General features: G+C 40.5%; 1 protein-coding gene across 3 annotated transcripts in view; it reads left to right on the top strand.

Moving 5' to 3' along the window:
- Nucleotides 1-10,915, top strand: part of LRFN2 (leucine rich repeat and fibronectin type III domain containing 2) — a 160,959-nt gene extending 150,044 nt beyond the window's left edge. For all 3 annotated transcript variants that reach the window (XM_026121156.2, XM_026121155.2, XM_026121157.2), the window contains one exon: nucleotides 8,094-10,915. In XM_026121156.2, the coding sequence (XP_025976941.2) occupies nucleotides 8,094-9,012 (919 nt within the window). In that variant the 3' untranslated portion in view covers nucleotides 9,013-10,915. The remainder of the gene's footprint in view (nucleotides 1-8,093) is intronic.
- The last annotated feature ends 1,533 nt before the right edge of the window (nucleotides 10,916-12,448 follow it).

Here is a 12,448-nt window from a genome sequence, read left to right as displayed (position 1 = left end):
CTGGTTTTTCAAAACACTGCTGAGAATTACGATAACTCTCTTACTCTACATTAATATGATGGAGTGAATTTATTAGTATGGCTATGCATTGTTTCCATAAACACTTCAGCTTCACATTTACTAACAGGAATACCATGTGGGCTTTCATTTACACTGCTAATGAGCTTAAATATGTTTTAGTTGGATTTAAATCAGTGTAAGGATTTTTTCTGAGGCAGTTAGTGTCCCAGATATATTGAGGTGAAAGGTGTTCTATGTGCAGTTGAACAGCTTTGGTTGATTGAATGTAATTTATCTTTTGTGCTGCCAAATGTTCATGGGGTATGTCTCTATTCCCTTAAGAGATAAAAGTTAATGATCAGGACACCAAATGCCTGCTGCTGTCATGTGCCTGTGAAAGAAATGATAGCATAGAGCAAGGAACTTGAAAGTCCCATTTTGTGCTGTCATACCAACATTAACCAAAATGAGGTTGCCTCAGTGCAGTAGTGTGCACCTTGAGAGCTGAACTGAGCACCTTCCCTGGTGCAGGGCATCACAGGGTGAGTCTGGTGGTCTTCATTCACCCAGAAGTGCCTCACCAGCTCTGCCGCCTTGCAGATCCCTGCTGTAGGCAGGAATCTGGATCGAAATAATAGGGAGGGGAGAATTGCCTCTTAGAGCAATGTGTAATGGAGAGGAGCAGAATACTTTGTGCCACAGTGCCTTTTTCCCAGCCTCATGCAGTAATGTGCCCTAGAAGCCTATGCTTCATTCTGTAGCCTGTTGTATAGCTTTAGTGCATCCGTTATAGACACCATTTAGAAGTCTAATAGATCTCTCCAAAAATTGATATTCTCTGAGGTAGTAGCTCAACACTTCTATTTTTTTTTCTTTCCCCTGTAGCTCTGTAGGTATATTCATTCTCAGTAACTCCCTGGCCCACCATTTCATGGCAGATTTATCAAATGCTTTTGGCTCTATCTTCTCCCACCACCCCCTTACTTTTCTAAATGAGCAGAAAAGAGCATAAGCAAATTAGGAAATAATAGTGAAACAACATGTTCTATGTGTTTCATTTGACACAACAGATTCTCTGAAGGGCAGCTGGATGCATGAGTGATCAAGAGACAAAATTCAGAAATGCAGGAAGGGATTTGGGTTTAATAATATATGTTCCATCAAAAGGCAAAATCATGATTGTATGTCATAAAGAAACAAAATCTGATAAATTAAAAAATGCAGGGAAATATTAATGCTAGGTTGACAAGCCTGACTACCTCACAGTATTATCTGACATTTCCTTATGTTGGCATGACTGACAAAGAAATTATGCCATGTTGCTAGTACGAAAAACTGCCTCTTTCCCAGGACACCAGAATTAGTCAGATACAACTGTCCTCTTTTCCAAGTGCAGGTCACAGTCACTCTCTGTTGTTTTCAGTATTCAAAAGTCTTGAATCAGGCATGAAACAATTATGAGATTTCACATGGTCAAATAGTTGGCACTTTGTATTTGTTTCTTAATTCCTGAGTCTTTATGATGATTGAAGTTATATTTTCAAGGCTTTTTGTTGTTGTTTTTGCAGTTTTAAGGGTCATAAATTAATCTTCAGCGTTGGTTTACTTGATTTTTAATAACACTTGAGCCTCTGTTTTCATTCTGTGACTCCGGGAACTGGGGCTTTCAGGGGAAAAAAAAAAAAGAATAAAAATGACAACAACACTACACACCTTAAAACTTTCAAGGAAATCACAAAAGTTGACATCATTGAAGAGTGCTAGCTATGCAGTCCAAATACATCAATTCTTTGCTTTTGATCCTGGGCAAGAAATCATGTGTGACATTTTCAGTGCAATTTAGATCCTTCTAGTCTCCTTCTATCTTTTTTGCCCTTTTCTCCAGCCTTCTCAATATCTGTCCACCATCTAAACTCTCCCGACTGCTCTAATTCACTGCACTGTCCTTCTGATTGTCTCATTTTCTGCTCAAAGATCTTCCCCTGCATTTCATTGCACTCAGCTGTGTGTTGATCTGTTTCTGTGATCTTGGTCACCATTCAGTGGCCTGCTGATCTACTTCCATCATTTTGATGGTCACCATGTGCCTGTATCCTTGCCTGATAATGCCCTGCCAATGGCTGCTTTGAGCCCGTTTGCCTTTTTCCTGTTTCCTGCTGCTCTGAAACTTCCAGAGCCAACTTTCATCATGCTCTTTCTTTCTTGCACCCTTGCTCATGTCAGCCTGATCTTCCTTCTTTCCTTAGCTTTCCTCCTTGAAATAACACCTCATTATTATCACTGTTGTTTAGAATAAGATCTGTGTGCCACTAAACTACATCCACCAGGATTTAAGGGTCTTTTATGTGTTTTTTCTGCCAGCGATGAAGTCCATCCTCTGATTTTCCACTCTTTACTGACTCTTTAGCCAGTCTCTGTCCAGTATGTCATCTTTGATGCTTCCTCCCTCTCTCATTCTCTACCATCCCACTTTAATCCCACTGGGACTGAAAGTGGGCACTCCACCTGAAAGGTGGAGCAGGTCTCTACCAGACCCTTCTACAGTGCTTTCAAGGAGAACTAGCTGGCATTACCATTCTTTCTTTAAGAATTACCTGCTGAGTTGGAAAAAAAAAAAAAAGATTAAAAAATAGAGGATAAAGTTACTGATGAACTAATTTAACATTTTTGGCTTGAGATTTTCCCTGGAAAATCAAAATTCATCAGATTCCAATATTAAACTTTTCTGGATCAATTTTGAATTCTGAGAGCACTGATGGTGGTATTTTGCACTTTTTATGTGAATGCAATTGTGTGTTTGAGGTAATTTAAGATTAGGAAGGTACAGTGAGATTGATATTATCACAGTAAGGGATTTCTATATAGGGAAGTTAGTGTGCTAAATAATGAGGATATGATTTTACAGAACCATAGCTATTTCTCACGGCCATCCATTTTCCCCTTCCTTTTCCCCTCTCCGTTACAAACTTGTAGTGCGTGGTGACAATGTTTAACACTAATACTGGGGACTTTTTTACTTTGCATTGAATGTACAGGCTACAGCTGCACTAGTAAATTAAAGAGTGCCCAGAAACATTCCCATGCACCAGAATCCCATCATCTACACTGTAGAACCTACATGAAGGATTTGGGTAGAGCAGCTTAGGCACAGCAAGTTCATGCCCTAGCAATTAGGCTTTTTTACAGATACACTCACTTAATAAATTAGCATGACTTTCAGTTTGAAATGCTTTTCAGTTGAAAAAGAGAAATCATTGCAATATAGATAATGTATAGCCCTGGATAATACAAAAAAGGGCCATGAGAGAAGCAACATAATCCAGTGGGTAAGCATAAAACTGACTCTGGGGAGATACAAGCACCTTCCCAAAGGAACTGCCTTGAAAGTTCCCGGCAAATCCTCTCATTAAAGCAGCCAGTTTCAGGCAAAGACTAGATGGTATCATACCCCTCATACGATGGAGAAAAGGAACAGAACTTCCTAGCCAATTAGCCTAATCTGTCTTTTCTCTAATTTGTCAATTTTGCATAACCACAGTATTAACCATCAGTTCACTCTCGCTAATCCCCAATGCCACAAAGATGTAAAGAACCCATTTGTATATTACAGTCTAATCATAATATCTACTAATTTCCTTCCGTATACTACAGGCTTCTTTTGAAAGGAAATTGCTGGCATTATCACCATTTTATAAATGAGGAGACTTCCAGTACAGCAAAATGATTTCTCAGGAACTGAGAATTACTGATAAAGTAGAGCCTGAAACTGATAAAGTAGGGAATAAAAGTCAGGTCTCCTACATTCTCAGCCCAGTTCACTCTCTGCAAGCTTCAGTGAGCACTTCCATCTGGGATTATAAGTGAAGTCTGCATCAAAACTTTTTCTCCTGCATTTCTAAGTCATTTATTTTCTAATTTTCTTAATATTACCACAAGCTGAAGTGAGTTATTACAAAATTGCTTTACATATGTTGTGTCTTCAAGGACACAACAAGGACTTTTTAGTGGTGGGGGTAGAAAGTAGAGTTGAAATCAAGAAGGATGCTAAAACTATGCTTCCTTTTTTAAAAACAGATTTTATAGTCTCACTTTGGTACTTTCAGAAAATGAGAAATAAATCTCCATGTTTTGAAGGGAAAGTGTTGTTTGCAAAAGCCCTGCACACTGTCACCTCACCCTCATAGCTCTTCATCACACATAAATTCTTACAGGATCATCTATCGCTGTTTCATTTCAGGCACTTTTGCTATGCCCCAGTTCTGGCCAGTAGCTCCCCTCTTCTTTCAGTAAGTGATGTCATTGTGCCTGTGAGACAAGAGGGCTTTTTTTTTTTTTTTTTTTTTTTTTTTTTTTGGTAAATTAAGAAGGTCAGCTGTAGGACACCCATGTTCATTTCATTCCTTAGAGGCAAGATTTTCAAAGGAGTCAGACCATGTTCTCATATGAATGGTTTTCCTTGAGATATTTTGATTTTCACTGATGTGGTTCAGCAACTACCTTAAGAATCAGATAACAAAATCCCAACATCAGCATAGAGGAAATTTGCTTGCTCTTCCTGCACCAAGGAAAATGAAATAGAGGCAAAACACAGAAATTCCTGTGTCATATGTGCCTGGACCACCATGAAGTTTCAGAAGGGAGAGAATTAACACTCAGAAGGCTTTTCAAATTTGTTGTTATTCTAATTAGGTTTTAAATACCCCTTTTGAGTGGATTGTCTCTCTATATATAGAGGTAAGGTTGGTTTTAGATCCTCTGCTGTGAAATGTCACTGCGCTTATGCTTGAGTATTTGTTTTCTTTCCCTTGAGTAATCTTTTCCATACTTACAAGTCTTGCGCTCCTTAAACAGTGCACATTAAAAGTTATAGTACTCTCAGATTAAAATTAAGCAAGTGTTTTGCTTGTTGATTGCCTCATGCAGTTAGCCAGCCGTTTCTCTTTTTTTCCTAAATAAGGCTAATGTGTAACTGAGGTCTCTGCTCCCATTCCGTGATAAGAAGCAGCTGTGCAAGATCACACTGCCTTGAAGAGCATGTGGACAATATCGAGCTCCTTGCTTCAAGATACTGGTACAATCCAATAGGTTTGGTATCTGAGGGCTGTGAGCATTGTGAGCACAATGATCTTCTGAGTTCAAAAGCTCTCAGCTTTCAAAAGCTGTTTTTTATCTTCTACAATGAACCAAACAATAGGTTCTTGCTACCTGAACCCAACTTTCTGTGTTTAGCCCACAAGTCAACTGAGCAAACTCTTGGGGGAGCTTACCAGCCACAGTTTTAAAGATACCTTTCGGGTTTGTCCTAACTCCCAGTTATTGAGTCCACATGGCAGAGTATGGTCCTCCATGAGTAATGGTGTTAAAGTACAGAGCATCTATGAAAAGACTCCCCCTGTGATAGAGTAAACCAAAGATTAAAATGGCATCTTGAAGCTACCTACATTGGGGATAATCAAAGAGTCATCAATATCCCAGAGTGAAAAATGTGTCTGCATTGATTTTAGGTGTGGGGAATGTTAAGAGTTGTTATCCATCATAGCTGACTGGCAGTACATTTGGGAAGAGTGGGTTCAAGCTGGAAGAGAGTCACAAAATACTCTTACAATTTGGCAACTTCATCAAAACAAGATTGTCTTCCCTAGAAGCTAGAAAGCTGTTTCCGAGATTAGTTATTTACCTCCTAGTATGCTTGAACTTGGTGCTTATGTCTATGCTCAGCTGTTCTTTTACAATAACATTAATTTGAATATTTTACAAGAACATTTGAAGTTTATTTATAGAACCATCCAAAATTCTTCGTTGTAGATGTATGTGGAGAGTTGATTGCTTTTTCCATATTGGGATTGCAACTGTGTTCCATCATAAACCTATTATCAGTCCCAGTACTACCACAGCTGTAACTGCCAGGACTGACTGAGTTTAGAAATCACTCAGTTTCTTTTGAAGGCTAAGAGGAGCTTTTATGGCAAGTATCAAAACTATTAACTTGGCCAGGCTTTAGGATTGATCATTGCACCACTGCCATACTTTCAAAAATGGACTAGCCTTACAGTGCCACTCTCGCTGATTGCCAGCCCTCGAAATATTCCAGGCAGTTACATTTCCTTGAAAGCCTGTGTGTAATCTATATTTGAAGAGAACAAGTTGTAAATAATTGAAGTTATCGGTGTTTACTGATAGCTTACCACATAAATTGGCATGGTGCGTTAGGCTGAACTATTGTATTTCTGTATCCGTAAGAGATGTGTAAAGCTATATACTAGGTAAACCCAGTTATTTGCTGTTTGCTTGGAGAGAATATAAGGATTGCTCTTTGTTTCGCTGGTGAAAAGCAAGAGGAACTATTCTAACTGATAGTGCTATAGCTGGTTTTTGAGAGTTATGACCAAAGTCCTAGGCTCCTTTTTGTGGGGTTGAACATTCTCTCTGCTAACAGTGCTACCTGTTTTTAATGGAGTTTCATAGTAAAAGAATTTCTATTATAATGATAAATGTGCCACAGATTTCAAATATAACATTGAGTAAACCTGCCAGGTGACGTTTTTATTCCAGCTGTCTCTCACTGATACTTGTTTTACTTACAAAATTCTTTTGTTTGTTTGCTTGCTTTTTAAAAAGGAGCCACATCCTCACCTGTGGCCAGACTGAAGGGGTGTGTAAGTGTGTGTGAACGCATAAATGCAAAGATGATCAGAAGCTCATCTTTGCAGTGCCCTGATGTTGCTGCTTCTCTGTGCAGGCACATTCCCTTCCACTGCACAGAATGGCCTCTGGAGTGCTGTAATTTGTGCTAACTGTGATGGCTATTTGAGGCTAAGAAAGCCAGACACTCCCATGCAGAGTATGCTGTTTTCCTGTAGCCAGGCCTTACCTTCCCCTTTGCACTCACACCAGTTTCCTCTGTGGTGTAAGTGCCTCGAGGGCTGCTTTGCTGCTGGTGCTAAAGATCTGCAGCTCTAAGTCAAAATGGGCTTCTTTTTTGTTTCAACTTTTTTCTCTCACTCAAACCCATTTTTATGGGGAGGTAAAGAGAAAAATGTACAGGATACCTCTTTGGTTATATTCTTAGCCTCCCACCAGGCACTGAATCTGAGATTCTTCACTGTCCTGACTAGTGTGCTGCAGTTTTCACCAGTGTGAAGTGGGGGTAGACCACGTTCATTACCATCTGCTAATTTTGAATGCTAATGATGCTCTAACCTTGCATGGGTACAAATGACTGCTTGAGTTTTGTGTCAGCAAAGAATAATATTCATAAATGACCAAACCTGGAGCATAGCTTGGGCCTATATATTAGTTTGCTGTAACTAGGTTTTGTTTTAAGTAGATTAAAAAAAAAAGTCTTGTTTCCAACCCTGCATCTTCCTACCTCTCCTCTCACTTCCATAGCTCATAGTGCCAATGCCAGTATTTCTTTTTGAGTCAAATAGAGGAAGGTGGTTGCAAGGAGAAATCTCTGGCAAAGTAGATATCTACATTTCTAGGAGCCATTTTCCATAGTGGGGAGTAGGAGGATGGGGAAAGGAGGTGGGGGAGCAGGGGAAGAGAGAGAGGTGGCTGTCTGCCATGCATTTTCAGGGAATGTGCAGACTGAATGTAGTCTCTTGTCTTGACAAGGTAAGCAACCTGCTGATGTTACAAAGTAATTGTTCAGGCACCCATGAAGCAATGTCAACTGCTGCCAGGTTCAGACTCTGCAGTGTTGAAGATCATTTGCATGCTCAGAAAGAACTGCTCATTGCAGGCAGGGATTTGTGTTCTGAATTATTTGTTCAGGTTTAGGTATATTTAAGATTAGGACAGATGCAGGTGAGGAGAAAAAAAATACAGACTAGTTTGGTCTGCTTTTTCTTTTTCTTTTTCCCTTTATCGCATATTAGAGACATGGCCCTGAGAACTTGTGCATTGCTAAATGCTGGGATACTGGACCCACAGGGACCAGGAAGTTTGAATGCATGTTTGAACTTCATAGCTCGGACTCATCTCTGCCAGCACCCAGCACAGTAAACACGTTGTTCTTATGTCTGCCCTCCTCTCTATTCCCTTAGTGTAAAGAGTAACCTATTTTATTCTCTCTCTCTCTTTTTTTAAAGGATGATTCCTGCTACAAACAAAGCCTTTGTGGTAAACAACCTTGTTTCTGGGACAGGCTATGACCTCTGTGTCCTGGCAATGTGGGATGACACGGCTACGACCCTTACTGCCACCAACATTGTGGGATGTGCCCAGTTCTTCACCAAAGAAGACTATCCTCAGTGCCAGTCCATGCACAGCCAGTTCCTGGGTGGGACCATGATTCTGATCATTGGAGGCATCATTGTGGCAACTTTATTGGTGTTCATCGTTATACTCATGGTCCGCTACAAGGTCTGCAACAATTCCCAGGGGAAGATGTCCAACGTCAGCAACGTCTACTCACAAACAAACGGAGCACAACCAGTTCAGAATGGTGTCCTGCCCCAAGTCAATCCCAAAGTGGTGGTGAGAAATGAACTTATGGAGTTTAACTGTGAGTCCATGCGGAGCAGTATCTCCTCTTCTTCCAGCTCTGTGAATAGCCGCGACTGTGATGACTATAGCCTCCAAAGTGAACAGGGCACATTGTCCGGTAAGTGGAGGCCCCCCTCCAGGTCAAAACACAATATTGACCAGCTGATGGGAGCTTTTGCCTCCCTGGAACTGAAATGTCAGAAAAAGGAGGACACGACAGACTCCAGAACTTCCACGGTGGCCCGCCACTCGGACAAAGAGCCACTGCTGGGCCAAGCAGAGTCCAAATTTCGCAGCCTCCTCACATTGCCTCTGGAGGGCAAAACTAAACGTAGCCATTCTTTTGACATGGGGGACTTTGCCACATCTCAATGTTGCACCTACCCAAAAAAGATAACAAACATTTGGACAAAGAGGAGCCTCTCGGTGAATGGCATGCTTTTGCAGTACGATGACAATGACTTAATAGGGGCGAAAGGGACTTTTGGGAGCTCAGAATGGGTAATGGAAAGCACAGTGTAAATACCAGTGTCTCACTCTCTCTTCTCACCTCATGTGTGATAAAGCATGGTTTGCTGCAGGGCCATGCATTTGGAAAGAGAGGGGTGGGAATGTTCTCAGTCATAATGGCCACAAAGATAGGTAAATGAATAAGCAATGGGGATAAAGAGGAAGAAGGTCATGAAATGTGAATAGGCACGTATGGCACCTTTCATGTCTGGCCCCAACTAAACCATGCGTGAATGTTTCAAGGAATTTACTAGTTGTATTTAGCATTGCTTTCCAAAAGTTTCTCAGCCTCTTGGTGAACCGTCAAACAAGATTAAACAAGGAGGATAAAATGGGTTTAACAGCACAAATCTAATTTTGAAGGGTTTGAGTTTTTCTCCACCCTCTTCCTTTTCTTTTAACCTCAGAAATACACTTCTGTGGATATAAGACTGGTGCTAGGATGTCTCTGGCTGTTATTACAAGTGACATTCTCAAAAGTGCAGACGGGGCATCCAGAGGGACAGATCAGAGCAAATATTCAGCTTAATATCATGGTGTTAACAATGACATCTGGGAAAATAATAATACCTGTTGTTGAGTAGGATTTTGGTTGGAATTTGATGAATTTTTTTTTCATTCTGTTTGCCTTGTTACTGGTTTGAGGTTGTTTTTTTTTCCCCACAGCAGAAAGTATGTTTCCATGAGCTTTTTTGTTTTCAGTCTCTCATCAATCACCTTGACGAAAAGGAGGCTATGTACAAAGGTCACCTGTCTGGTGTACTGTATAACCCACCTCCAACACCATCCTTTTGTATCCTAGGAAAAATGAAATCTAGGGGCTACTAAATTTAAAAAGAAGATCTTATTTTTTTCCATCTTCTTCATAATCTCTGCTTGTCAATGCACAAGGCAGATTGCAGCATCTAATGATACCTGTGGGAGTTTAGCTATCAAAGATAGGAAAAACAGTAATCAAGATTTCATATCTAAAAAAAAGAGAAAACAAAAGTGGCTTCCATGTATTCTCCACATTATGAATATCAATTGCTTCTGGCAAAGGTCGTGCTGTCGCTCTCTGTTCCACTGACCAAGAAACAAAGAAAACACACACTTCCACTCTATTGTGACAAGAGCTCTTTTGTACAGTCACCCCAGCAGGGCTTGACTGTATCAGTAGAATCACAGGAAATGCAAGTTTTGTGCATACTCAGGGAATTGAGTATGTTCCCAATTAGCCATGGAAACTGAGTTAAATTTGGATGTCTGAAAACACAGGGTCTCCCTTGTGTCCCCTGCATTACAGCCTGCTGTTCCTCAGTCCCCCATATAGTCCTAAGCCTCTGTCCCTCACCCTCACTAAGAACAGGAGCTCTTAACGGCTTGCAAGCTGATTCTTTGATTCCTTTTGGGGGAGCATTGCTGCAGTTTTGGGAATGCACAAGGCCCACCCAACAGATTTCATTGTCCTCAGTGACTTTATTGTGATTTCCAGCATTCTGGTGGCTACTGCAACTGTCCTTACTTTATTTACTTGTTGGCTCCCAACAGTTAGCTGCTGGGAACCATTCTGACACTGCACATGGTTTCTATGATTTTGTAAGCAATGTGGAGAAAGGGTGCGAGGCACAGAGAAAATAACGTGAAAAACTCTATGTATATTTTTTTTTAAAGGCGCAGAGATATATTGTGACATGGCTGTGTACTTGATCTTGTATTCGTCATGTTTCCTACTTGGAGTTTTAGAAAATTACATCCCTGTGATCAGAATATTTTTTCCTTTATTTTCTTTTTTTTTTTTTGCTACAAAATGTACAGTAAAAACATTCTTGGGGAAAAGAAAAGCACCTGTTTTTCCTTTATTTGTTGTTCTGTGGTCTGCTTTGGAACCTAAATGAGGAGCAGTAATTGTTTAAAAAATGATTGTGAAAAGTTATATGCTTGCTTTCTCTTTCCCTAAAACTATCATTGTCTTCAGGATTTTAGACATACATCAGGAATCAGGTAATACAACTCTTTGGAATGCATGGGAAAAAAAAACTTGCAAAAAAACTCATCTTTTTTTCTTATAGCTATATTTATACAGAGCTATATCACTAATGTATTTTAACAGGGTTCTAAGCCTGGATCTGAAATCTGCTGAAATAAGAGAAAACCTTTTTTACTAACTTTGTAGGTTTTTGGCTCAAAGCCAACATTTATATATTCAGGATAGTTCTGGGCAAACTTTATTTGCAACATCTTCGAAAGTCTCTGGTTTTCTCATGCTTTTCAGGAGGCATGACACATCTAGTGCCAGAATCTACATCATCCAACTGTCCAGATGGCAGCTTCTTATTAACTGTTAATGACACTTAAATTTACATTGTACTGAAGACTCTTGAAGAAGTTCATGTAATGATTTTCTTTTACTTATTATGCTGCAGTGTGGTCAGACTATTTTTTATTATGTTTCTGCTTCCCTTTGAACATGACATCTGGGTTGTTTTTAATTTAGCTGTTGAGTTCATCATCAATATTAGTAGCATATGCAGCCGTGAATTTTCAAGAGCAAAATCCAGTACCATCTTCTTTGTAAAAAAGGAAGGCATCTCTTTCACTTTCTCATACAAGATTATACATAAGTCAACAGATACTGTTTTAAAATAATGGGTGGTTGCCAAAGGAGCCAGGTAATAAAGCTCACAGTCTAACAGCTGCACTTATAACTGTTAATCATGATTTCAATTCATCTAGCTTTAATGAATGAGGCTCAATCCACATCGGCAAATTTGCAAATAGGAAGCAAAATGAAACACACACCCAGCAATTACCTTCCACACTCACAGCATTTGGGAGGACAAGGACCAAGGGACTCGGGGAAGCAAGGAGCAGCAGGGTGCACCAGGAAGTGACCACAATTCCTCCACACAGCCCTGAGCTAATGCCCTCAGGCCTCAGCTCAGCACAGGGTTCCCAGGCTCGCAGAGACCTTCAGCTTTCCTCCAGCAGCTTGGACCCTACCCCTTCCCTCCTTTTCATAAGTGCAGGTGCCCAGTAGTGTTCAAGTGGTGGGGTTGGGAAGGATCCTACCTTACAGACTCTCAAGCTTTAAGACAAATGAGGACCACAGTGAATGCCCCTATGGGCACAGCTCTTAGACATGGCTAGAGCCAGCCAAGAGTCCTGAGATGGTAGTACCTGGAGCACTGCTGAGTCCTGACCATCCTTCAGGCTCCCATCTGCTACTACCCTGCTAGCCAAACAGACCCCTACAATGCCACAGACAGCACTGCCTCTTGCGTCAAACCCTGTATCAACACCCTAATTGCTAACACATGAGTACAATCCCATGGTCCTTTTCCAAATGCCCCATCCTGACTAAGCTCTACCTTGCATATATTGTGCTGTAGTTTTCAGGTGTGCATCTCATTCAGCATCTCTGTATTTGATTATTTTTGTATAGTGCTGCAGCATGGAATGGATTCTT

This window comes from Dromaius novaehollandiae, chromosome 3 (assembly GCF_036370855.1).
Source record: "Dromaius novaehollandiae isolate bDroNov1 chromosome 3, bDroNov1.hap1, whole genome shotgun sequence".
In the NCBI taxonomy this organism is placed as follows: Eukaryota; Metazoa; Chordata; class Aves; order Casuariiformes; family Dromaiidae; genus Dromaius; species Dromaius novaehollandiae.
This window is presented reverse-complemented; position numbering and strand designations above follow the sequence as displayed.